At 39.9% G+C, this 27435-nt stretch overlaps 1 protein-coding gene and 1 long non-coding RNA gene across 3 annotated transcripts; both read left to right on the top strand.

The window, feature by feature from the left end:
• Nucleotides 1–631: 631 nt before the first annotated feature.
• On the top strand, nucleotides 632–6987 carry LOC144538573 (uncharacterized). Its single transcript, XR_013504362.1, has 5 exons — nucleotides 632–790; nucleotides 2229–2294; nucleotides 2440–2509; nucleotides 4858–4911; nucleotides 6703–6987. It is a non-coding gene; the product is annotated as an uncharacterized LOC144538573 (long non-coding RNA).
• Nucleotides 6988–7660: 673 nt separating this feature from the next.
• Nucleotides 7661–27163, top strand: chd2 (chromodomain helicase DNA binding protein 2). 2 transcript variants are annotated; one of them, XM_078282916.1, is made up of 39 exons: nucleotides 7661–8276; nucleotides 8617–8728; nucleotides 12200–12434; nucleotides 12731–12817; nucleotides 13335–13396; nucleotides 13910–14038; nucleotides 14435–14620; nucleotides 14974–15113; nucleotides 15243–15468; nucleotides 15556–15656; nucleotides 15778–15819; nucleotides 15967–16145; nucleotides 16294–16418; nucleotides 16552–16768; nucleotides 16866–16955; nucleotides 17082–17272; nucleotides 17387–17575; nucleotides 17712–17874; nucleotides 18054–18206; nucleotides 18681–18752; nucleotides 19112–19261; nucleotides 19389–19537; nucleotides 19630–19726; nucleotides 19821–19913; nucleotides 20087–20260; nucleotides 20662–20831; nucleotides 20958–20999; nucleotides 21131–21270; nucleotides 21351–21489; nucleotides 21587–21737; nucleotides 22105–22227; nucleotides 22359–22481; nucleotides 22663–22803; nucleotides 23245–23358; nucleotides 23491–23669; nucleotides 23759–23858; nucleotides 23970–24162; nucleotides 24784–25030; nucleotides 25163–27163. In XM_078282916.1, the coding sequence occupies exons 2-39, from the start codon at nucleotides 8667–8669 to the stop codon at nucleotides 25446–25448; spliced, it is 5460 nt and encodes a 1819-aa protein (XP_078139042.1). In that variant the 5' UTR covers nucleotides 7661–8276; nucleotides 8617–8666; the 3' UTR covers nucleotides 25449–27163. The 2 variants fall into 2 exon arrangements, with proteins under 2 accessions (XP_078139042.1, XP_078139041.1); XM_078282915.1 differs by having other exon boundaries at nucleotides 7661–8728.
• The last annotated feature ends 272 nt before the right edge of the window (nucleotides 27164–27435 follow it).

Genomic DNA, 27435 nt, shown 5'->3' on the forward strand with positions numbered 1-27435 from the left:
TTTCTACAGAATGTGGCCCCACTGGTTTGACAAGTTATTCAAGAGTCAGAGCCAAGCTCAGTGTTTTAAGCTAAATGTGCCTGTATGATGGTCTGCTAATGAAAAGGAATATCATCTGAAAGCAACAAAAACATTGCACAAACCTATAGTGCAATAGGCATATAGCCTATGCCTATTCCACTAAGTAGGCAATAGGCCTATATAGGCCTATTTTCAGAAAAGTTTTTGTTTCCTTACCCATAGAAAACCTTATCTTTATATTGCCTAATTTACATAAGTTTTATGCAACTTACTTTGATGTAGGCTATGAATTGAAATAATAAAACGTTATGTCTGCTTAAAAACTCGGGTACACTGTATTAGCCTACGCAAATAAAAAAAATGAATAGTATGCATGGAATAGCCTAGTAGGTCAAAACAAACTGCATTGCATTCGGGTTTTTTATTATCATTATCATTATTATTTTTTTACCATAATCGTTTGAATGCATTGCTGTACTTTAGGGCAGACCAGAGGGGGAAAGAGTCCACTGCTCCGGTGCTAGACGAGGCTGGAGAGGAAGTGGAGGGCGCTTACGTTGAGAGAAAGTGGGCAGAGCCAGTGAAGGATAACAGCACAGGCAGAGCCGGGGAAGAAGACACATGCAACAGAAGAAGCAAACGGCGAGGACGGAGAGCAGGAGGGGCGGAACGATGCGGCCGAAAGACCCTCCAAAACGTCGAAAATCGTCCGAAAAGACGACACTAGCCCTCGCAGATGAAGTGGGATAGTGACGGCCCGGGGAATTGGGTAAGGATTTACGAGTAATCATACATTAATGGTAGTTAAAACCGAGTCGGGGGGGTGTATGGCAATATGGTGGAAAGAACGACAGTTAGACGCAGTGTTGTAAAAATGGCCATGGTGTGTTGTCAGCGAAGAATAAAGAAAACGGTTTGCAGAGTGAAACTGCTATTTGGTTGTGCTCTAGTTCGTGAGAAGAGCATGTTTGATAGTTGTGTTTCGAGTTAACTTCGTTCATATTTGGAGAGGCACATTTGTTCTGGACCTGTTTGGAGTGTTTTCAACCTACGCATTTAAAATTTGCTTTGTCCTTGAAAGGGCAAATGCCCTTGTCTGAATTTGCTGGACTAAAAAGATCTAAAACTAGCTTTTGTTTCGTTTTTAAAATGATAGATTGAGACTGATTGGTCTGAACACAAGAATCTTAAATATCATTTTCTTTATTTTCGCTTTATTCACTGTTTTGGGGTTTTTCATCGAATATTAAATAAAATAAAATAAGAATTCGATTAGTTTTCATATCAACCTACCCCTAAGTTTGCAAATGTAGCCTACAACAAGATTCCAATAAGTGGTAGATATGTAGACTAATTACTATAAAAAATAATTGTAATAAATTGAGACAAATTCTCAAAAAGCTCAAAACATGATTACTGACCATAAATCCCCTTTTGTAAACACTATACACACACTGTAGGCAATTTGTTTGTCAAATAGAGGTTCTATATGTCAAAAAAGCTCAAGTATTGTTCGAAATCTAAAATAGGGTGTTGGCTTTTAACCCTTTGAGGTACTGTATGGAGAAGTCATTTAAATATTTGCAGTAATTTTGTTTTTCCATGTTACACTAGACCTACAAGATATGTAAAGGTGAATTTTATGTCAGAAAACATAACTATATGTGAAGTATGTTAAATTGAGGAAATAAAGCAAATACTGTATCAAAATTAAATAAAGATTAAAAGCCTCTTAATATCATGGTCTCTCAGACAAGATTGTTGATTTATCCACATAAGAAGATAACTGCTACATACAATGAAACATAATAACCTTTTATTAAAGATAATACTAACTCTAGCTATAATGTTGAATCCAAAGGATTAGTACTGTATGACTTGGCACAAAACAAAATGCCTTCTCTAGGCTATTCACAAAAGGATATTTTTATTCTAATCTATTATTGTACAATCAAACACAACTGTAGTTGTATTTTAAAACCATGAAACATGCAAATGTAAAGCATTTTCCCCACATAATACGTATACCTACTTCTTCCATGGTTTTCCTGATATGTTAATGAGACATAAGAAACATATTTTCCCAAACTCATCAATACAAAATCTTAAAATCATTACTTTTGTCTGGTTCTTATGCCAACTGGAGTGGCGATTTTGTGAACTTTCAATATAAAAATGATCATAACCACGTATTTTATATGTTGTAGGCATCCCCTCGAAGAATCGCAAATTGGGCGAAAGAAGAAAGGGAATCTTCTGACCCGAGCGAAATGGTATGTTTATCAACCAGCCAAGGCTGCATTTTCATTGTTTCCGCAGTCTTTGCAGCTTACATGTCTTTACTGCTACATGCATACAGCCAGTAGGGTGTGCTGTTCTCACTTTCTTTTCTGAACCTTGTATTTTCCTATTTTAAAGGTTTGACATTTAGCTACCATGGAGTTCGTGAATTGAAGGATTGGAGTGATTCACACTTCAATGAGGACGTGTAAGTATTTTTATTAAATAGAGCTAACATACTTGGAAGATTACTTGCATATCATTAAGTTCTTGAAATGTGCATCAAATTAACTACTGTTACTAATTATTGTCTGAGTGCACTAATAGGATTGATTAGCAACAACAACAGCAGATTGAACTTTTTTTTTTTTACTTTTGTTTGGTTGTCTCTTAGTTTTGCATTGTTTCAAACTAGGCATTTTTACCTTGCTTAACTGATTAGTAATGTTAAAAAAATTGGGTACCACCTATTAACTGTCAAAGCTATTAGCCAACACTGAACATATTATTCAGAGTGTCATTACAATTAGGAGTTTAAAATTTCTTGTCTAGTATTTTTCTTCAGACACTGATCAATAAATCCAAGCAATAGCAACAACCCGTTTTCCGGCTGCCACTTCTATGTTAAAAAAAAAAAAAAAAGTAAATACTAGTTTCTGTGTATCATAGCAGTGCAGTTTATTTTCATAATTCAGTCAGAAATTAGGGAGCGATGCTCTCCTCCGTAAAGAATGACTACTTTGAGAGTGACTTGTTCGTATTCACCAATTTTGACTTCATCGTATTCTGGCTTAAAAAAAATAGCCTATGGGAATTCATAAATTGAGTATTGTAACCTTTTAGCATTGTGCTGAAACATCTGCAATAAAATCAAATGATGTTCATAATGCATCCAGAAGATGTCTCTTCAGCATCTGCCAGGCTTCTCACTGAGCCATCGTACTCAAATAGTTGCTTGAAAGTATTGCTAATGATATCTAGATTTAAAATATTCAATTAGACAGTTCATTAAAGACATTCTTCATAGATGCAACAATTGTGATAAATAGCAAGTTAACAAGTCAGAGATTGTATAGCCTATTTGTTACTTGGCCACGATGGTCTTCTGACTAGCTAGCTAACATGTGAGAAGGGCATTCAGTCCTAATGAATGTTCTTTTGCATTTCAACTATGCCATTTGTACTAATAACATTAGCTGACAAAGGGCAAACAATTATCACATTGTACTCATTGGCTCATATTCAAAGAATAGATGATTTACAACACTAATTGGGACCACTGGTGTATGTGGCACCTGGGTCAATGTACTTGTTGGCTCAATCAATAATCTGTCAGAGACAGACCTCTTAAATCAAGTCTAACTTTGCAACGCCAAGTACAATTTGAAACATTATACTGTTGATTTGAGGTTTTGTCTTGGTAGAGGCCAGACTTTCTTCAGTCTGGGTTTTGTTTGCAAGTGTTGCAGCAACACTTCAGATTAGTTTAAGTAAAACAATCAAAGTGAGTGGAATTCATTTAACAGTTGCAGTCTAAAAATGCAGTTTTTACTGAGTTCATGGCATTATCTTAATACCACTGTCAAATTAATTTTAATGACCATTGGTTCAACATTGAATAGCAGCCATGTGCTGCTATCTGCATATTTAATTATTTCCTCTTGTCACTGCTTTTGATTTGTAACAGAACCCCAAAATTTCAGCCACATTCAAGTGAGAAGCAGCTCATTGGAGCTACTGCTTTTGTTGGCAGCTGCGACTTTCATTTGCTGCTAATAGAATGTAATTGCAAATAATTTGACACCAAAATATGAATGATAAAATCCTTCACACACTATTTTAAAATGTGGTAAATGCTGTAACTTGTGATGTAACACTAAGTAGTTTGATAACACGTGAAATATTATTTACCACACAATGTTGCTTTAACCAGCACAACAGTTGGCTGTCATGAAGTGCATTTATTAACAGTGACATATAGGGAAGTTTGCATCATTGAGGTTTCTTCAAAAAAGTAACATATTTCATGATGCATTACCCTGCAATCACAGTTATATGGTTGGTAAAATCACACTTTTGAGATTCTTTCCAAAACATGCTCGAATCTCTAGCACAAAAAACAAGAAAGTTTACTCTGACGTATGAATTAATAAGTAGCCATCAACACCAGTTGCTAGTGGAGAACGTCGGCTTTCAATCCATAATTGTCATTACTGTGGAGGTTAGAAAGACTTGTGCACTTACAATGTAGGATAAACACATTCCTTACATTCAAATAATTGTCTACTGGGAAATATAGGTTTTCCAGTCATGTTAGTCAGCTGCAACTAACATTGAAAAGCAGAGAGCCAAAGGCCTCAGACAAGTCGGCAGCGAATTTGAAAGGGACACCTGCCACAGTGGTAGTTGTAGTTCATTTTACTAGTGTTTTCTTTTGACAATTAATAGTCCCTCTGTGTAAATATACATTTCAATAGCCAAAGGTATCTCTTACTTTATGCACAGGCCAGATGTGCCTTAATGTGGATTTCATTCATTTCTCTTAATCTCTTGCAGAGGTGACATGGACCGATTTGAAGGGTTTCAGCCTGGAAAAGAGAAGACAGCTCTGTAAGTTTTCTATTATTTTTAAGGCCTGAGTGCTTATTCAGATGCTTATCAAACACAGATGTGAACATGATCTATTGGAAATTGGAAATTTTATTTTTATGTGAAATTCAATATGCCATTTAGATTTCTATAGTAGTTGAGAATAACTCATTGGTATTTGAGGTAAACATGATCCCACATGCATGGGTATCAGTCATTGCTGCGATAGCAAGTGACAAATTGGTGCTAAAGACCAATCAAAGACCTTGATGTTGGCAGGCAGAGTGCATAACCTAATGCACTGTTCAAAGAGTAAATTGGAGAACTTCACTTTATGGTAATACTTCCAAAAATAATTTCACTTGACCACTTTTATTCTTGATAAAATTATAAAAAATTGCACTGTGGCTTTCGCACTCATTTAGATTTTGGGTGTTGCCACTTATTGTATGTGGTACTTACTAAGAGTAAGCCACATATCTCCAAGTTATTGCTCCAGTCTCAACTTTTTGCTAAAATTGTGCATACCTTCGATTTTTGGCCTTAAAACTGAAAACACGATTGAACATGACGGATTACATTTCACATTTATTTTACTCCGTTTTTTCTCTCTGTTTCTGTCTTTTTTGTTGTGTTTTTTTGTTGTTTTTTTACCCTCCACCTTTTATGGGGTATGAGGGACATTTTTTTTTGGGATTCTGAACAGTGGATGCATGAAAGTTACCTGCTTGTGAAGAGTTGCTTAAATAGTTATTGGGGCCTATTTTGGTCTCCATCTGTTGGTCATTCTTATCTCTGCTTTGGTGAATCTGGTCATCACTTTGTCGATTCAAAGAATATGCAGATAATGGATCTTACTTTGCATACCACATACAGTTTTCTCACATGCTAATTTATTGTTGTTTTGATCGTGTTTTAATTGAACGTCATGGTTTCATATTTGTGTTACGTAGTCATCATTGCATATTTGTTCAATTTTAAGCACAACCCATGACAAGATACAGGCTAGGCTACACTAGCTCTAGATAAAGCTAATGTCACACCCCTTGTGGTCAGTTGGTGAATTTTTGTGAAGCTTGTTGGAAATGTTGACTCAACTCTGATTTTTTCATTTTGCTGATTACTTAGAATTTACTGAACATTTTATCAATTCAGGATCCGATGAAATGCAGCAGAACTTATCAGTATAGCTTTTTGTACTTCTCACTGTATTCCTTTACACTAAAATTCAATGTTACTCATGTCGGAACATTTGCCGTATTTATAAACGTTTTGTGTAAATAGTTGTAGGCTACCGCGTGCCTGATTGGATTTGAATTCATTTTATATTAAAATGTGGCTGTACGATATTCAATCAGCTTTCAACTTAAAATTATATTCAACATAATTATCCAACAGAGGTTGTTTGGATGATTAATCTTTTGTTTTAGCTAATTAATATACAACAATTTTGAAGTTGGATTATAGCGAACAATTTTTTTTCCCCTCCATCAGTATTTTGCGTTTCATACACCATGTTGATACACTTTGGCTACTGGCTACAATAGATGTAATTGGCAGCTTAACTCAGGCTTTATATAATTTTTTACTATAGTCTATACTTTCTAATGTTTGTATCTGTTTAAGTACGACACTAAGCACTTGCGCAATGCTAGCTGACTTAACTGAAAGCTAGTATGTTACAGTATGTTAACTGTTGTTTGATTTTTAGTCTAATTTAGCATGCCTTTTTTAATTAATGGACAGTGCATCGGTATTCATTTTCAGTTGCATTGTGGGCTTACAACTTTTCCTTCTTTTTATCCTATCAAGACCCCATTCAACTGGATATTGCTGAAGTGGAGACAGCGTTGTTTAACGTGAAGATGGCAAGTAATTTGGCGAGTAGCCAGATTTTGACAAGATGAAACCTTTTTCGGACTGGATGATTTTCAACAATTGGATTTTTCTTTTTTGAAAACATGGACATTGGAGCACTTTTGCTGGCTGTATAGTGGACTCGTTGAAAAATTACACTGTTATTTTTTTGGGGGGGAAAAATCAGCCTCTGTACATTTGATATTCAAATGTTGTTTTTAAATAAAGTGTATGTCCTCATATTTTTTTCCTGACTGTTTCATTAGCCAATAGGTATGCTAGCTAAGAACTTTAAAAATGAAAGGTACTTTTTATTAACTTGCAAATAACAACATGTTATTTGGCGAAATATGTTAACATACAGTGAAAATCTTTTAGCTCAACAGTTTGTCTTTACATTACACTTAATCCATACAACAAATTAAGATGGTTTGCACTGACTTTGCGTCAGTAAGCATCTAGGCTTTGCCCATACAAATTATAAGTTAACGTGAGTGCGTTATTTTTGTACTGGGTTTTTAGGAGAGCCTTCATAATGTTTTATAATTCTGAAGTTGCTCAACAAATGAAGATAGCGCCCCTGCTGATAGACAAGATTAGGGGAGAATGGTTGAAGAATCTACACTATTGTGGTTTAATCAATCCCACTGTTGAATCTTTACCTAATCAATTGAAACCAGATGAAGATTACACTCATTTTGGTAGGCTACACCACAAACAGTTAAAAAGCTTTTGGTCTGCACTGAAATGGTCTCCAAAGGCTCTATAAAATGGCTCCTGGTGTCCTATTTCCTGTCTAAACAGGAAGTGATGCAAAAGATGCAAAAAATTATATTTAATATACTTTCCAACCTCTCAGTATTCTAACCTACATAAAGAGGGGAGAAAGGTTTCATTTTCAGGCTTGGCCCTGGTGCTGAAAATATATGTAGATCTATATAATAGCAGTTTTAAACAAAATAAAAGGGGTGGGACTTTAACATCACCTGAGTGTGGGGTAAATGGAAATAACGTCAATCAAAGGCAAAGCTTTCAGAGCTAGGAAGGAGCTCTAGATGGCGGATGAGCCTTGGGAAGGGTGCTATGGGCTTTCGTCAGACTCTTTTCTCTTGCCTCTTTTCAACCGAGAGTCGTTCGTTCTGACCAAAAGTTTGCCGTTGCGATCGAACGATTAGTATTTTAACGGGAATTACGACGTTTTGTGCCGTTTTTTGTTGTTTTTTCGAGCCGTTGGAGTCGTCTCTGCTGGTCGAATGCTCGTCGTTGTTTTCCATACTGGGCTCTGGCAGCCATGGCGCGCCTCCATTTTTAGAGTGCTGCTCGCTTATGTCGCCCTAAGTCTTGCAGTGGATGAAGATTGAAAAGGCCTAGTACATTTTTGTACAAAGTTTTTGTTTTCGTAATTTAATATTAAGTTATTCTTTTTACTGGTGATTACTTTTATTCTAATAGGATAAATATTTAAACCCTCTGATATAGCGAACGTGAATCTAATACTTCATTATACCACCTTTCTTCACATGGAATTGGTATGTTTACATTGTATTGTGCATAAATAACTTATTTTCTCACCCTTTAACCATATTTTTCTAATCCTTTATCTGATGACGCAGTTAGAATTAATGCATGCGGCTTGATCCGTGGATAATATTGAAACACATAGGCTCGATATTCAACTCAATGTAACAGCACCTGTCATTTGTTTAGCCATATTTTTAATTAGCGATGTAAATAATGATTGTTAAATCGTTCGGTTTAATATATTTCTCTGTCCTCGTGTCGCAACGTCTGGGTTTAAACTGCCACCTGAGCAAAAACAATCTTATGAGACTTCTATGATAGTTCATGTTTCCTCTAACTTTTTGACAGTAAATACCAGGACAAAACATCATCCTATCAAAGATTTTCAGGATACAACGATGATGAAGAATAAAAATAAAAAGCAAGAGGATGAAGTTTCGACTCAAAGCAATGCATCAAGGTATGATCCCTATACTTTTTACCTTTTTGACATCTGGTTCGATTGTTTACCTTGTCAAGCATGGTTGGTCACCTGTGCATACATTTGCGTTATGGTTTTCATTATGTGTACGAGTGTCATATGAATGACCTTGCTATTGTTTAATAGCCACACCCTGATTTTCCTACCATTTCTTATACTCAATACTGAGGTTACAGGCCTATGTAAGAGATCACTGACCATAGGTTGTATGTATAAGACCACAGTAAAGCTCTTTTGCCCTGTATTATGTTACAAATGATTGCTCACACATGTTTGATGTCCTATGGCTTTAATGTAAAATGACCTTGTCTTACTAGTTGGTACTGCATTGCACCATTTTATTAACGTTGATTTTTTTTTCTCTCTCAGAAACCATGTATTAGTTTAGAGTTGTTTAGGGTCAGAAATACATCTGTCCCTTGTGTTGGGTTATATAACAAATATGGTTTGAGTAGTTTGTTGTTTGCCTTGAAATCAATCTCCATATGGCTACAATTTTCTGTTTTTGTCTGAATCTTAACTGAAAGTTTTTTTCCAAGTAATGCAGTTTTAGGAAACCTAAATTGTTTTATGCTTAATATCTAGATTGTCTCTGCTCGTTAAATGCCTTAATTCCTCACATAGTAATGACTTTTAAATCATTTTGTTTTTCAATCATTTTTGTTTTAGATGGCTGGAAAAATGTGTGGATGTTGTCTTCAGCAAAACCTACTGTTTACAGTGCAATACCACATTTTGACAATTTTCAAATGTTTGTGCCACACAACATATTTTAATCTCCAGCTTTTTCATTTTTTTTTATGGAAAGTTGTGTTTGAGTTTTACTGTATCAGGAGGCCTTGAATAACCAGTTTCAAATGGAATAATATCTCCTCTGAAGATAATGGGTGAAATGATTGCTTTTACTAATCAAGCAAGATATTTTGTCCATTGCTGACCCCCATTATTATGCAGTAAGATTACTGTCCTGTTGACATATCATCCTAGGTGTAAAAAAAGAACTTATGGCATTTTTCATGTGCAATTATTCATCTTAGCCATATGGAGATTGACAGGTGTGTGTGTGTGTGTTTTAAGCATGTCTGAAGTTTGTTTATGTTTTTGACAAATGTGATGTCCCTTTTTATTTAAATCTGGCTGTTTGTATTACTTATCATTATGTAGAATATATTGACAGGACCCTGGCATAGAGGCTTGATTGGTTAATATGAGTTACATTTTTACAAAATGTAGCTTTTTTTTCTTTTTTTTTCCCTCTAAGTATGAAGATAGTAAATATTTGCAAGTGTGTGTCCCTTGTCCTCAGGTGTGGGAATCCGGCCTTGTGTATATAATTCACTGATTGATTCATATATCAAAAGCAGATGAAAACATTGTCTTTTCATTTTCATCAATAAAGCTGTTTTAAAAAATTATAATATCAGATCATTTGCATGTTATAAGGGAAGTCAGACAGGTTTGTGGCCTGCAAAATGCACAAACCACACAAGCAGCTATGCAGTGTCATAAGAATAGATGATGGTGTGTGTTTTCTACATTCAAGGCTATGGCCTAGTCTAAGGAGTTAGTACTGGAACTGCTGCCTTACTGTGCTAGTCCCACTTTGACACAACTTGAGCACAATATAATACAGTCTGACCTCAATAGACTGTTGTTGTGTTCCTAGATAAAGACACATAGGTTGTGTGCAAATATCAGCTAATGCCCACACTGACTTTTAGTGACAGTACACTGTAAATGGTCACACTTTCCACAGCTGTAGTTTTTTGGGTTTATCTCCTGGCAGCCATTTTAGTATTTTACTTATGAGTGAAATATGCCTTCTTCCACTGATGATAACTTTTCATACCGATGGATGGCTAGAGTTGTCATGCATTAAGCAGGTAAACAGTAGAAAGTCTGTTGAATTCGTGGTAATATTCTCCTTTCACTAAAGTACATTACACTTGTCTTCTCAAGTCACAAAATGGCCCTTGCTTTGTGCCCAGCTTGCTGACTTTTCTGTATTAAAACTCAGCTCAGAACTACATGGAGGAGGAACAGGAAGTGTTTTGACGTTTGGAGGCTCGCACACTCAGCTGCGATAGGCTAGACTTCTACCTAGCAACGCGTCAGCCTATAGTAATTTGAGATGAGTCTGATGTCCCGCCCACGTTTGACCTCTCTTAAAGCGGAAGGAGGCATCTATTTCCGGGTTTGCTCTGTCTAGGAACGGGTTTTGTGTTGTGGTTTATTGAACGAGTCATCAAATACGGTTTTAGAAAAATAATATAGTTTAGGAAACAGTTGACAAATTGATTAATGTTATCTTTCAGTATGATTCCTTTAGTAGAATCAATCGCGGAATACGGACATGTTTATTTGTTACTCCTCTTTATTTAGCGAGGTTAAAACAAATCCTTTCACATTTTAAAACGTGAGTCTCGTTAGATATACAAAATGAAGAAAGAAAACAACACAACCAAGCCCATATGCCCGTTTTAGCTCGTTTTATGGATTGTGTATCTTCCAACACAGTCCATGTAAGGCAGTGTTTTTGCAGATGTGTTTCTGCAGATCTATTTTGAGGTTGTGCAGCACCCCCATGTGTCCGCTCTAGGTACTGAAAGCCAGACGAGACGGGTCACCAGATTTGAAGCCCCTTGTGTAATTTGACGCTGCGTTATGTAAGATCTGTTTTGAATAAATAACTCCTTGTGCGCTAGACCCTTTTTTTTCATGTCTTGATTCGCCCCTTCGTGCTCCACAAAAAGAAAAAGGAGAAAGTATCAAGTATGATAAGTAATATTAATAATATTATTGTAATAATAGTAGTAGTAATAGTCATAGTAGTGATGATGTTTTCCCTGGATTTATTCATCCAGGGAACAAATTCATAGCATTAAGCTTATGGCAATATTTTGCTATTTTGTCTTTATCAGTAATTCTTTCTCGTAATAATTTCTCTTCTGTCTCAAGTCACTTGGGGATTATTAAAAAGGAAGGACAAAACTTTTGCACAAGATTTTGACATTGATGATGCATTTATTTAACTCGATGCCTGGAAGCGATGCCCAAGCTTTATACCTTGTTTTAAAAGTAACGTGCCCGGCTTTTACCTAGTCGTAGCTGTATTGAAAGCAGGTCTGTGAACTCATCATGGATTTTTTGAAACGAGTGTAAGAGGATTGGTTTCCCTTGCAGAGAATGAGCTCATTATAAGACTGTTAAGCTGCTGCATGATGTAATGAGGTTTCTCTTTCCTGTCAGCTGAGGACAAGCTACTCATTTGTGTCTTCTTGGTCTTGCAGTTTCCTGTATACACATTTAATTTGAATAAGAAAACCCCCCCCCATCACCTGAACTCATTTTCTTGCCATGTGGTCGGGTGTTACGAATTTTAGTGTTACGACCAAGCAGAAACCCAACGCTGCAAAACCAAAAGAATGAGCATGTCCTTGTTCCTTTTAGCAATTCGGCTTCAGAGGAATCCAACCGCTCTGGGTCGGAGTCCGGAAGTCAGTCGGAGAGCGAGCATGGCAGCGAGAGGAGGAGATCCCACAACTCGGAGTCCAACAGCTCCTCCGAGTCAGAGAGCCACTCGGAGTCCGGCAGCGAATCCACAGAATCCAAATCACAACAAGCTTCGGCAGAAGTCAAAGACAAGCCAGCAAGAAAGAAGGAGAGTCTGGCAGATGTGAAGAAGGTAAAAGTCACCGAGCTTTAGAGAGGCGTCCAGCTTGTCCGTGGTGGCTTAATATTTATAATGCAGACTCAAGTTCCCTGTCCTCTAATAATGAAGGTTCAGCTTACTACTTTCTTTTTGTTACCGGACTCTTAATCTGATTTTGAAGGTTAGACTCACAAGGACACTGTAGTCACATCCTCAGTTATGCACAGTGACAGTTGATCCATACTGCCTTGTCAGCTATGCCATATTATTTAGATAGTGATGTAATGCAGGCAGAAAGTGGATGATGAATCAATGCTTTGTGATTACAGATGTGGGAAGAACATCCAGATGTGTACGGGGTCAGGAGGTCGAATCGCAGCAGACAAGAGCCGGCCCGCTTAAACATTGGAGCTGGGGTAAGGAGATGTAAATGAAACTCAAAAGAAATGCAGTAAACCAACACAGACAAACGGTTGTATTGCACCGCAATACTTTTCTACCTGATGCACCCGCTCTAACCCATTAGCTTGCTTAAAAGAATCACTTGCACCATCTAGTGGCTATTATGTGGAAGTGCTGGTATTGCTTTAGTTTGATTCGGCAGTGGTTCTCAACGTGGGGTCCGGGGACCACCAGGGGTCCTTGAGGGGGTTCCAGGGGGTCCCCAGCAAATTTAATGAATTGTTAAACTTCACCATTATTTAATTTACAAGAAGTTACACAATTAGAGAATGTAGAAGAATGAGTATTTTGATCATAGTTTCACCATTATCTCTCTACCTACAATACAAATAGTCATGGAATTTTGTACAAAATCATATCTAACAATAAAAATATTCTCAGATTTTGGTCTGAGAGACAAAATCTCATCAAATGGGGGGCAATGAATATCTTCCTAAAATCTGTTTTATGCTGTAATCTTCATATCTGCAGGGCAGCAGTGACTCTGAGGGTGAAAGTCCTAAGAGGAAAGGAACGCGGGCGAAGAAAAAAGAGTAAGTATAGATGTTGTGAACATCTTGGTGATCGATGTATTTTTTGTTGTTGTCAGTATTGCACACCACGTTGATTTAAGTCTTTTTTGAATTATGTTGTGACACAGTGGACTCTTTTGTTAGCAAGAAAATTCATTTTTGTAGTGGAACGCTCTTGAACCATATAGCCGTTTTGCATGATTCATGTCTTGTTTGTATGTCATTCTGTTGCCTGAATTGTTCGGTGTAAATGTGTTCATATTGTGATTCCCATCATTTTATGCTTATTTGTAAATGGGTATCTGTTTGCTCCAAATGGGCTAAAAAAAATGGGCTTATTTCTGAGCTGTAGCCAGACAGTCAGGTGACATCCTACTTCTACAGCGAATTTGATTGGTCCGATTATCTCTGATCAGCGGCTTATCTCTGATCACATCGGGTTGACCGACCCTGTGGCCAATATTACATAAATTAAAACCGGTTCTAGCAGTGATGGGCCTTGAGGGTGAACTTGTGGTATTTCTTTGTTGTAAGAAATACCTGGAAAGATGATGACTCAAATGATGAAGAGGAGGAGGAGGAGGAGGATGAGGAGGATTCCAGCAGTGCAGACAGTGAGCAGGAAGAGAAAAAAGTTAGATCCAGACGACTTCCCGCTAGAAGGTAAGAGTGTAGCGAAGCCTGGCCATCAGACAGCTACCCACTGGTCGACCCAGATCCATCCCATAATGTGTGATCAGCTGCTTGATGCCATTTGTGCCTTCCTTTTGGGTTGAAATGTTTAATCACTGTTGTAATGCTGAGAATTCAATCTGGCATCTGAAATTTTAGATGTTCTGTCCAATTACCTTGTACAAATATGTTTCAAATTGTAAAATCGGCTTCACTTCTGCTCTGCGCTGTCTCAAGGCCATCAGCTGCAGTCAGGCAATTAGGTTTGATGATCAGCCTCTGCACAGCCGGAAAGCAAAACTAGTGTGATAATGAACCAGCTGAGCCGTTTGGTTCATTATCTCTAAGCGGTTCGCGTGTCTCTGTGCTTAACTTGATGTTTTACAGACCTCAGACCAAATCGGCGGCTGTCAAAAAGCAGCAGTCTCAGAAGGGAAGGAAATCTAGGAAGCAGGAGTCATCTGCCGACGAGGACGACGAAGACGATGACGACGATGATGACGACGACGACGACGATGAGGAAGACACTCCGAAGAGACAGACACGCAGGAGGGGTGCAACAAAAGTCAAAAGGTACGTTTCTGGTACCTAAAGATGTTTATCCGCAATAAGTTTTGATTCATGGCTTCCAGAGACTTTGACTTTCCTTTTGCAGTGATTAGAGAAATGTGACTATTCAACCCCTGTACTCATCATGTAGAGACAGAGGGATACTTGTTAATTGTTCAGGTGCTGTGATTTTGAACTTGGCACTCCTTACTACAGGCTGCTTGTAATGTTGAACAGTGAATTTAAGCTTACTGTACTGTTGCACTTATTTTAAGTTGCTTTGGATAAGAAAATAGGAAAATGGTAAAATGTAAACAAAACTGTGTGTACATATCATTTGATATTTATACAACCCTTGTCTTTCTGTTGTGTTACAGTTACAAAGAGGACCAACATGACTTTGAGACAGACTCTGATGACCTGATTGAAATGGCGGGCGATGTAGGCGAGGAGCAGCAGGATGATGACAGCGAGACCATAGAGAAGGTCATGGACGCCAGGATAGCCAAGAAAGGAGGTGATGCATTGTCACTTGACATCTTCCGAGTATTTAACCCACACTGCGTCTCATCAAAGACACATTTACGCTGTTATTTTGAAATGTATACAGTCTAGAAGGTAACAACTTTTTTTTTTTTTATTCTAGTTACTGGGGCTTCTACTACTCTGTATGCCGTGGAGGAAAATGGAGACCCGTGTGAAGGGTTCGACGTGGAGAACGATGAAGGGGAGGCTCAGTATCTGATCAAGTGGAAGGGCTGGTCCTACATCCACAATACATGGGAGAGCATGGACTCCCTGACACTGCAGAAGGTCAAGGGACTCAAGAAACTGGACAACTTCAAAAAGAAGAACGACGAGCTCAATTCATGGTGAAAATCTTTGCCTCACATGAGCATATATTTATGAATGTGTAAGCCTTTCCAGAATTGACACTTGTTTACCTTCTGTGTTCCCAGGTTGAGAAAGGCTTCCCCCGAGGACATCGAATATCATAACTGCCAGCAGGAGCTCACTTCTGACTTGAACAAGCAGTTCCAGATTGTAGAGAGAATCATCGGTAAGAACCGATCAACCGCTTTTATTTGTTTTCAACTCGTAGCACTGCAGAAAAACAAAGTTTGGCGTTATTACTGCATGTTTCATTTAAGTTATCCTAAATTGAGTTTTCTTATTTACAGCAACAAAAACAGGAAAGACGCAAGGGCCCTCCGACTTTCCCTGTAAGTCCCTTTTCTAAATAATTTCCAGCATCATCACAATGCTGCTGTAACTGTTGGCTGATTTCACTGCAACTGTGTTGTGTCAAGCGCTTTCACGTTTCGTCACAATTTGTTTCTAATACATTTTTCTTTTTAATATATTTACAGCTCATAGTCACAAGACAGCATCTTCCAATGAGCCGGAGTACTTATGCAAGTGGATGGGCTTGCCCTATGCAGAGTGCAGCTGGGAGGACGGAGCCTTGGTCAGGAAGAAGTTTCAGCACTGTATAGACAGCTTCACCAACCGAAACTCCAACAAAACGAACCCCTCTAAAGACTGCAAGGTAAGGCTTAAGTCAGTCTTCAAATGGTCAAATCTTCAGTTCTTATCTTTGTCCTTGGCTTTTGAAATGTAATTACTGAAAACCAAAGCTGTAATGGTTAGTTTTGTTGTGCTCATAATAAAGCATGGGTTTCCATCTGTGATCTCAGGTGTTGAAGCAAAGGCCAAGATTTGTTGCTCTAAAGAAACAGCCGACTTATATCGGAGATGATAACCTGCAGCTGAGAGATTACCAGTTGGATGGACTGAATTGGCTGGCCCACTCCTGGTGCAGGTACAAATAAATAGAAAGAAGTAATTGATTTTCCCACCAGTGGTATCCGCTTGGTTTTGAGCGCCACATTTGTAAAAGAATATTTGGAAAGTATAAGAAAGGTCAAACCGTGTTTTTGCTCTTTCATCCTCAGGTGCAATAGTGTCATTCTTGCTGATGAGATGGGTCTGGGCAAGACCATCCAGACCATCTCCTTCCTGTCCTACCTGTTCCACCAGCACCAGCTGTACGGGCCGTTCCTGCTGGTGGTGCCGCTGTCCACCCTCACCTCCTGGCAGAGGGAGTTCGACACCTGGGCCCCCGACATGAATGTGGTGGTCTATCTCGGTGACGTCATGAGCAGGAAAACGGTACAGCGGATTACATTAGAGGTGTTTTTGTCTTACAGTCCATTGGTGTTTCCAGAGTCTGTCAGATAAGCTAATGCTCTGCTTATGTTTTGAACAGATCCGCGACTACGAGTGGGTGAACCATCAAACGAAACGAATCCGTTTCAACGCACTATTAACCACTTATGAAATTCTACTGAAAGACAAGGTAGGTGTAATAATTAATCATTGTTTTCTTGATAATTTTGTGTTTTTATTCTGGTTACATACAGTATGTGGTTACACCAATGAATAAACGATTTACCATGATTAAACTGTCACAATTTAACTCCAGGGGGTCCTTGGGAACATCAACTGGGCGTTCCTGGGTGTGGACGAAGCTCACAGACTGAAGAATGACGACTCCCTGCTGTACAAGACATTAATTGACTTTAGGTCCAACCACAGGCTCCTCATCACCGGCACCCCGCTGCAGAACTCCCTCAAAGAGCTTTGGTCACTCTTGCACTTCCTAATGCCCGACAAGTACGTCCTTGTTTATGAAAATGAAATGGGGAGGGGGGAGGGGGATTTAAATGGCTAATGAACGTGGCATTTTTTGTCACTGACTATTAATGTTGCCTCTCTTGCACATTGCAGGTTTGACCGTTGGGAGGATTTTGAGGATGAGCATGGCAAAGGCAGAGAAAATGGATATCAGAGCCTTCACAAAGTCCTTGAGCCCTTCCTCCTCCGACGCGTTAAGAAAGATGTGGAAAAATCTCTCCCCGCCAAGGTGGAACAGATCCTCCGTGTCGACATGTCCGCCCAGCAGAAACAATTCTACAAGTATGCATTTATTGTCTCTCGGAGCCTCTTTATCACATCTGTCCTTCACATAAACCATTTTGAGCGACAGTGTGCCTGTTTCCTAAAGCTGCATCTCCCCTCTCCATTCACTTAATTTGTTCCTGAATACTGCCAGGTGGATTTTAACAAGGAACTACAAAGCTCTCTCCAAAGGCACCCGAGGCAGCTCCTCCGGCTTCCTGAACATCGTTATGGAGCTGAAGAAGTGCTGCAACCACGGTTTCCTCATTAAACAGCCAGAGGACGGAGACACTGAAACACAACAGGAGCACCTGCAGGTACGTCTCCGTGTGAACCCTTTCTTTAGCTCAAAGCGTCACCTTAGGGTAAAACTCTGCACTGCGGCAGAAACTAGTTGCGACTTCACAAAGAACAAAACGTAGTCCCAGTAGAGAGCTCAGCGCTGTTTATTTTGTCCTGAATTTCGGTGTTGACATCCTGACTTTGCGTCCCACAGAGTCTCGTGCGGGGCAGTGGGAAGCTGGTGCTGCTGGACAAGCTGCTGACCAGACTCAGAGAGAGGGGCAACAGAGTCCTTATCTTCTCCCAGATGGTCAGGATGTTGGACATTCTGGCTGAATACCTAGCCAAGAAGCGCTACCCATTCCAGGTGAGATTTTCTTTCATTTTCTAAGCTGCATTTGGAAACCGCTGCTCTGTAGGCTGTCAGCTCACAGACAGCATAATAGAAGCAAACAGTTGTTAAGACTGTGTTGTTTACAATGAAGGGGCTTTTGGAGTGGTGGAGAATTGTGCTGGAAGGGGAGTTGACTCAGATGATGGCAGGATCGGGTGTCAGTGTTGCAGCACAAATACTCCACCAGACTGATAGTTCATCCGGTTATTTATATCGGCAAGTTATTTTCTGATGAGGACTAACAGGGTTCCTGCAAGTCACTGCACTCGGTGTGTGTTTGCTGACTGAGTCTTTGCTTGCTGTAGACTGTAATGCCGTCTCTGAGAATATAGACGTTCAGACAGGATGGCATGATGGCATGTATAGCTGAGCGATGCCAAGGTTAGAGATGGAAGCCCGGGAAACGTTCAAAGGTTTAATATCTCTTTCTGCCTCTCTCCTCTTCAGCGTTTGGACGGTTCCATAAAGGGAGAAATTCGAAAGCAAGCACTTGACCACTTTAATGCAGAGGGCTCAGAGGTATGTATACTGAAGGCTTAATATAATCAAGCAGACTGTATTTCTGAACTCAATTCAAAATTAAGATTTTTGAGGGTTTGGCACTGAATTTTTATCCGAGCTGCAGTAAATATAATGATATACTGATTTGTTTGAATTATAGTTTTGTTTTATATGCTATTAGTTATATGTGCTTTCATGATAGTAATCCTTTAATGGCATGAGAATTTACTAGATTACTGTCTTAAGTGAATATTAATATGATTTATGATTAATATTGCCTATTGTTTTCTTATTTTCTATATACCAAGCATATTTCCTACTGTTCACATGAGTTGGATGAGGTCTGTGTTACGCTAACGGATTCATCTGTTTTCTAGGACTTCTGCTTCCTGTTATCCACCAGAGCAGGAGGGTTGGGGATAAACTTGGCCTCAGCAGACACTGTGGTCATCTTTGACTCAGACTGGAACCCTCAAAACGACCTGCAGGCACAAGCCAGGGCTCACAGGATTGGCCAGAAGAAACAGGTAACCCATGGTTCAGATCAATAACTTTGACTGTATATATGGTGCAGAATAGGAACAATTTCAGTCTGTAACTATAAATCATAGTACAGTAAATAAGTAAAACAAATCTCCACGCTTTACTTTGCAGGTGAATATCTATCGACTGGTCACAAAAGGAACGGTGGAGGAGGACATCATTGAGAGGGCCAAGAAGAAGATGGTTTTGGACCATCTTGTCATTCAGAGAATGGATACCACTGGTCGAACTGTACTGGACAGCAACTCAGGAAACTCAAAGTGAGAATTTGAAAATTAGTCATTGATTTTTTGCTGGAACACTGAGATTCTGAAGCTCTCCACGCATTTAACATTGCTGCTTATGTTCACAGTTCAAATCCTTTCAACAAAGAAGAACTGACTGCCATCCTCAAGTTTGGTGCAGAGGAGCTTTTCAAAGAGGCAGAGGGAGAGGAGTCTGAACCACAGGTACCACAACACTGAGCAGACAATCTTGTGTGCATTCAAAATTCTTGCCTCACGTAGTTTGCAGAAGTAAACTAGAATTTATTGCCTTTTGCAGGAGATGGATATTGAGGAGATCCTCAGGTTGGCCGAAACAAGAGAAAGTGACCAGGGATCGAGTGCTACAGATGAGCTTCTCTCTCAGTTTAAGGTACCTGCAAGTTATCAGTGCTTTGCATTGTTGCATAATGCTTCAGTATCTTAACACCTGCTTTCAGCCCCTGATCCTGACTCCCACTATCCGACATCTTTCTCTTTAAACCACCTCTCTTTTAACCTCACTTTATCTTGTGTGTGTGTGTGTGTGTGTGTGTGTTGCTACAGGTGGCCAATTTCTCCAGCATGGAAGAGAGTGTTCCAGAGCTTGACGACAAGCATGTGAGGGATTGGGACAATATCATCCCTGAGGACCAGCGGCGCAAACTGGAGGAGGAGGAGAAGCAGAGGGAGATGGAGGACATCTTCATGCTGCCCAGAAGCAGGAGCTCTAACAAGAGGGTGAGGGAAAAACCTGACGGGCTTATTTGGAGCAGGAGAGAGATTCTCTTTGCCCGTTTTCCAGCGCTGTTAGCTGTATGAAGAGAGAATGTTTCTCTCAAGCCCCTCATTCACTGATGTGTACACATTTCAGTAAATAAGTTACAATGGACTGTTAAATCTCCTGTGATGCAGTAACAATTATTTTGCCGCGTTAACTAATCTAAATTCATGCATACAAAGGTATAGCCTCAAAAGGGAATGTCTGTAATACTGTAACAAAACATTGTTCTGTTGAGTTGTAGAAAAAACACACTTTAAGCAATCAAAATATCCTGATTCAGAAGCTGAGTAGTGGAAGAACGTATGCATTTTAAAGTGCAGCTCTGCTTCCTGTGTCTGAGGGTTTGCTTTGCTTTCAGGCTCAGGCCAATGACAGTGATAGTGATGTGGGCTCCAAGCTGAAGCACCGCTCCTCGGGCTCTGAGAGCGAGACGGACGATAGCGACGACGACAAGAAGCCAAAGAGGAGAGGCAGACCCAGAGCCCGCAAAAACAATGTGGAGGGTTTCACTGACGCAGAGATCCGCCGGTAAAGATTTTGTCACATTTATGATGCTTAATGTCACAATGAAACTCAAATGCATTTCTTTAAACCAGAATAGTTTTCCTTTATAAACTTGATTTAATAATTTGATCATAATTATCTCATTAACAGGTTCATTAAGGCATATAAGAAATTTGGATTGCCACTTGAAAGGTAAGTGTAATGTAAAATGACATCAGATAGATGAATCGATTGCAAAGCTAATAAGCTTTGTTTCTACTATTTATTTATTTTTTAATAATTTTGACAAACCATGCAGATAAAATGCTCTCTTCTGTTGCCAGGCTAGAGGCCATTGCCAGAGACTCGGAGTTGGTGGACAAATCTATAGCAGACCTCAAGAGACTGGGTGAATTGATTCACTCTAGTTGTGTGACTGCAGTGCAGGAGCATGAGGAGCACCTTAAGGAGAACCCCGCTGAAGGTATGCTGGTTTTACTTGTTGGCGCACTGCAGAAATACAGTATTTTTCTAGGCCCCAAATGATGCATGTTGTTATTTCAGCCAAAGGTCCTGGGAAACGCCGAGGGATTAATATCAAGATCTCAGGAGTGCAGGTCAACGCCAAGTCCATCATCCAGCACGAGGAAGAGTTTGAGCCTTTACACAAAGTCGTGCCCTCCAATCCTGCTGAGAGAAACAAGTAAGCCACCACTGCAAATATGAGACAGAGTATGGGCTTTATAATATAAAGACGTCCCTGTTACAGATGAAATTTGACAATGCCTTGTTATCCATAGGTTCCAGCTGACATGCAGGGTCAAGATAGCCCACTTTGATGTGGACTGGGATCTGCAGGACGACATTCAGCTCTTGCTTGGCATCTACGAGCACGGCTACGGCAACTGGGATCTGATCAAGACTGATCCCGACCTGAAGCTGGCAGATAAGGCAAATATCCAACGTCTCTGAAACTTGTCTTGCAAATGATGTCATTAGAACTACAAAAGTGTGTAAGCTGAACCGTACCGCAGGGTATCATTTCATAAAGACAATGCAATTGTCCCACTTTTACCAAAGTGGGATGGCATAATTCTTTTGAAAATTGTGAGGAATATGCCAATCAAGGCAATAGCTTCTCTAAATACTGTTCAACAGAAGATTACAAAGGTTTTAGCAAATTCATATTTCTCATGTGTACAGATAATCATTATTTCTGTAATTGTATAGCTATATAAATCATTGCAATCCTCTTGCTTGGGTTGGAACTAGTGCTGCAATGAAGCAAACTTACTAACATTCAAATCTGTATGTGCAGATTCTCCCAGACGACCCAAGCAAGAAGCCTCAGGCCAAGCAGCTGCAGGCCAGAGCGGACTATCTTCTCAAGCTGCTGAAGAAGGAACAAGAAAGCAAGGACGTGTCCAAAACGGGGGAGGAGGTAAGCTATTATTGATAACTCAGCAACTGATTCATGCTGTTATCATCACATGACTATGGAATATTGTGTGCATGCAATCTGCGCAAAGCAAAACCCCCCACATAGCTCAACCTGTCTCTCTCCCTCCGCAGGTCAAAGTGAAGAAGAGGAAGCCTCGGGTGAAAAAGGAGAACAAGATTCTCAAGGACGAGCAGGGCAACGACATCTCCTCCCCTCGCCTGTCAGACAACCCGTCAGAGGAGGGCGAGGTCAAGGTCAGTCGACCTGCTGTGTCTCCCACCAGTCTTTACAGTAGGGTCGGTCTAGATAAGCACGGAAATAGTACACTTAAATAGGGCGGGCTACAACAACAACAATCTGTTCTTCTGCCACTGTTACTGTATGACCTACTGTTTTCTATTGTAACTTACATTGTCTGTTGTCATGGCTGAACAGGATGATGGAACGGAGAAGTCCCCGGCCAAGAAGAGACAAAAGAAAAAGGATAATAAAGAGAACAAAGAAAAACAGGGAACTCCTAAAAAGGAGAAGGAAGGGGACAAAGAGAAAAAGGGCGCCAAGCCCAAAAAAGAAAAGGTATTTCAGCACATCATGAACTTAACTTATTGTGCTTTGCTCAAGCAGTTTCAGATTTACACGGGTAGGCGGTGGATGGATGGAAAACTAGGTTATCAGAGGCGGATGGGAAACTGGGTTACCAAAACCTTTTAGTGAAGCCCAGAGCCGCCTCTTCCACATAGCACACTGCAAAAAAAAAAGTCTTTTATTTCTAATTCGGAATTTATATATAGTATATAATTTATATGCTATTGAATGAGTCAGATCTCCATAGTGCTTAATATTTCCTTTTTCATTTGGTATGCAGCCTGTCATTGTATCATGAATATGCAAGAGGCTAAAAAATGGTCAGTGGCTGAAAAGCTGTGGCCTTTTGTCTTTCTATCTCCTGCCTGTTAATGGTGTGAATAGCATTAATGGGTGTTTGTTGTGTTGATGTCTTGTTTTTTCCGCTCTCAGGCTAAAGGAGCCAAAGGGAAGAAGACCCAGGGCCCGGTCCACATTACTGCTGGGTCCGACCCTATTCCCATTGGAGAGGAGGATGATGAACTAGACCAGGAGACCTTCAGCATTGTGAGTTCTCCACTGTGACCCTGCAGATCTCTCACGAACAGTCACTATATGATCAAAATTAAGTTTGCTCGTCGAGTTTATCTATGATGAAGCTTCGGGCGATTTGTGTGTGACATTTGTGTGTGTGTCCAGTGTAAGGAGCGCATGCGGCCGGTGAAGAAGGCCCTAAAGCAGCTGGATAAGCCAGACGAGGGCCTGTCTGTCCAGGAACAGCTCCAGCACACACGCACATGCCTACTGAAGATAGGAGACCGAATCACAGAGTGCCTTAAAGCCTACAATGACCCCGAGCATGTCAAAACATGGCGACGGTAAGCTAAATTGATATAATGTTCTTGGAAATAACCACGATGCCACCCTGTTCTGCTCTGCTAATAATTATTTTGCTCCTTTTTGGCAGAAACCTCTGGATTTTCGTGTCCAAGTTTACAGAGTTCGGTGCAAGGAAGCTTCACAAGCTTTACAAGATGGCGCAGAAGAAGCGATCACATGAGGAAGAGGCGAGTTGCTCCTATTACAAATTGGAAACCCTCTGGCTTTGGAGAATAATTAGCAGTTGAACACGATCCATTGTACTTACCAACACTTGAATTATCCTGTGACATTTTCAGAAGGAACAGAAGAAGAAGGAGGACCCTGCAGGGAGGGCGAAGCCTTTCAGACCGGAGCCCTCTGGTTCCAGTCGAGACTCCACTGGCACACAGCCATCCTCCAAGTCCATGTCTCACCCCTCTCAGCCAGGCTCCCACGGACACCACCGAGAGTCATACAACCCGGGGAACAAGCGGCACTTTGGGAGCGATGGTAAGCCCATAGACATTTTTGAGTATTTAAGGCACATGGATCATGTAAAGAGATTGTTTCATCACAGATAAGCAAAAAGATCTTAAATACAATTGCCCAGATAAAGGCAACCAGCAATAAGCTCAAAGTAGGGCTACAATACAATATTGACACATAATCTAATTGCAATTATTTGACAGAATATTGCAATTGTGATTTATTTTAGAACTTTAAAATTGTTTAAAGAAAAGTGATTAGATAGATGTCAGTGTGCAGGATTTACTGAGTTTGAGTATGATGAAAGGTTTTCACCAATATTGTACATCATGGACCAAATATTACCCGTAGCTCAAAAAAAAAAATGTTTTCATTAATTGTTCAGCCATAAGCTCAAAGTTGGAAAGGGCATCAATATAAACCTTTTCTACCAGAACAAACAACCGGTGAATGCTGTGTGCCCTAGATGAAGAAAAGGGTTTCCTCTAAACCTCTTCATGATGATGGATGGATTGAGAAAAAAACCTGCATCTCTATGTAATTGAAATGACTTATTAAAGGAGGTAGAGTTGTGATAAGATATGTTTCACTCCTGATATTGGCACATGGGTCATTTAATATGAGGTCGTTCATTTTTCATCACAGATAGAGGAGACTGGCAGAGGGACCGTAAATACAATTACCCCGGTAACAGCAACCAGCCGTGGCAAGGAGATCGACATCATCCATATGACGCCCATCGCTATAAGGATCACTACGGTGATCGACGTCCCCATGGAGACTCCTATCGCAGCTCAGGCAGTTACCGCAACAACAGCTCCCCTCGAAAAAGGCCATATGAGCAGTACGGCAATGACCGGGACCACAGGGGCCATCGACCTTATTACGAAAGGTGAGCGTCAATCAAACCAGATGCTATCTTTTGGAATAACGTAACGGTTCATGAAATATGAGGAAATCATATTGTCATATCTCTGGGTACAAAAAAAACCTTGGCGAACAACATGGTCTCTGTACATTTCAGGCATCCAGACCCCAAAAGAAGACGTTCTGATGAATTCCGTCCCACTAACTACCACCAGGGAAGAGAAGGCCCTCTCCAGGACTTCCGGAGAATGCCGGAGCACAGGCCGCCGGGGCCAGCCGGCCCAGAGCACTACAGGCCCTTCCACCCTGACAAGCCTCCTCCCCTGATGGACCCTCGCTCCCCGCAGGCTCAGAAGTCTCCCCAGGACTCGCGCTCGCCACCGGAGCGACCTGTAGAGCAGAAAGCCGGGGCAGACCCAAACTGGAACAGCAGGAAAACATAAGGCCTGCTAGCGCTGGCTAAGAAACTGAACTGGGTGTTTTGTCCAGGGTCAAAGCCACATGCTGCTGATGGACACGTCTGGACTAGCCAATCATAAGCTTACAGTTGGAAAGGGAATCAACTTATACCCTCTTTACCAGCAAAACCAAACTATTACGCTCCTTCCCCCAAGTGACTGTGGCTGTGAATGATATGTGCCCTACATGGAGAAGTGGGTTTCCTCCAATCATCTTCATGATGATGAAAAAACTAAATAAAACATGCATCTTTATTTAAATGAAATGACTTGATCAGTCCATGTTTAGACTGTGTGGAACGCGTAAGGATGCTTAGTCCCATGGACTATTATCGAAGGAAAATGTAGGATACATGAACTGATGGCTGATCTCAATCCTAAAAGTGCCTGAAGGGTTTGGCCTTTTGAATGGTAAATGTATGGGATTATTCCCAAAGGATCATGGACATTCTTTTTTGTGTTTAGCTTTAAGTCTTGCAAATGATGTCATTAGAAGAGTTTCAATACAAGTATGTAATGTGTGATCATCTGCACCTTCAAATGTTTATCTTCACCATGTAGCTGAACCGTACATCGGGGTATCATTTCATAAAGAGAATGCATTTGTCCCACTTTTACCAAAAATGGGATGGCATAATTCTTTTGAAATTTGTGAGGAATGATATGTCAATCATGCCAGTAAGTTTTCCTCTAAATGCTATTCAACAGACGGTTGAAAAGGTTTTAGCAAATTCATATTTCTCATGTGTACAGATAATCATTATTTCTGTAATTGTATAGCTATATAAATCATGGCAATCCTCTTGCTTTGTTCACCATAACCACTTTCCTGTTAGTAGGCCTAATGAAAGCTTTCTAAACAGTATTTATTACAACTTGTGCAAAAGGTTCAAAACACTATGACTTAGAACAATTCTTTATTTTTGTCCTTCAATATTTTGATGGTATGGTAAGGTCGGTACTTCATGGTAGTTTCATTACTTCACTGTTGCCGATTGTCTTTTTCCACCTGTATAAGTATTCAATTGTGTCTGAAAATAATTGTTAAAAATACTTTTCTTTCTGTAACTATGGTTTGGCAATATTTTTTATTTACAGACACTTGTGCTAATTCTGGTAGATTGGTTAAGGGTTATATGGGAGTTGGCTGGTAACGTCTGATTGTTTATTACTGTTGGTCACTTTTGGTCACTGGTGCCAAATCCGAGACTGGTTATGCTCCGGCCCTCATGTTTTATTTTTGGGTATTGATTGTTATGCTTCTCCATTTGTGCCTTATTTCTGTGTGTATTATCATACTGTATATGGGTTCACTGACAGTGCTGTGGTCTGACACAGGCAGGATGCAGTATTAAACAGTCACATTTTAAGGAGATTGCTCTGAAAAGCTAAATCACAGTATTCAATGAAAACCGAAGGGACCACTTGCTCTATTAATTGTCATGTGGTTCTGTGATTTCCGAAAGATAAGAGGGGAAATCTAAACATTAACATGAGACAGTTTGTGTGTTTTGTCCAGCCAACCTGTTACAATGAACAGCCAACACATCCATCTTCCACAGTGAGCAACTACAGTTCCTGTATCATATGTTCTTTAAGCAAGCCTGAATAATTTATATTTGTGACAAAAACCACTCTCCATGGGAAATGTGCTGTACATATGTTTGGACATATGTAATAAACTTTGTTACATAATGACAGTTTGAATCTTTTTCTTTATGGTTGACTTGACTAAAATACATCTGACCTGTAGATTTATTGAAACATAATTACTATCATTTTCTTTTTCTGCAAGGTGAAAGTATCATCACTCTAAAAGCTGCAAATAGATGTTTTTCATCCAAACATCTGTGTGTATTCGTCATGATGAGGTCTTTACAGCAGGGGGCAGTCACACTTTACAAATTGTATTCGACAACACCAGAAATGCAGATTTTCAAAAAATGCTCTTGCATCACCAGGTATGAGACAG

Source organism: Centroberyx gerrardi, chromosome 4, assembly GCF_048128805.1.
Source record: "Centroberyx gerrardi isolate f3 chromosome 4, fCenGer3.hap1.cur.20231027, whole genome shotgun sequence".
Classification (NCBI taxonomy): domain Eukaryota; kingdom Metazoa; phylum Chordata; class Actinopteri; order Beryciformes; family Berycidae; genus Centroberyx; species Centroberyx gerrardi.

Coding starts and splice junctions, on each gene's coding strand:
- chd2 (XM_078282915.1), top strand. CDS start 8,583: ATGATAGTTCATGTTTCCTCTAACTTTTTGACAGTAAATACCAGGACA. Junction 8,729..12,199: donor ACTCAAAGCAATGCATCAAG/GTATGATCCCTA, acceptor TGTTCCTTTTAG/CAATTCGGCTTCAGAGGAAT. Junction 17,273..17,386: donor CACTTCCTAATGCCCGACAA/GTACGTCCTTGT, acceptor TGCACATTGCAG/GTTTGACCGTTGGGAGGATT.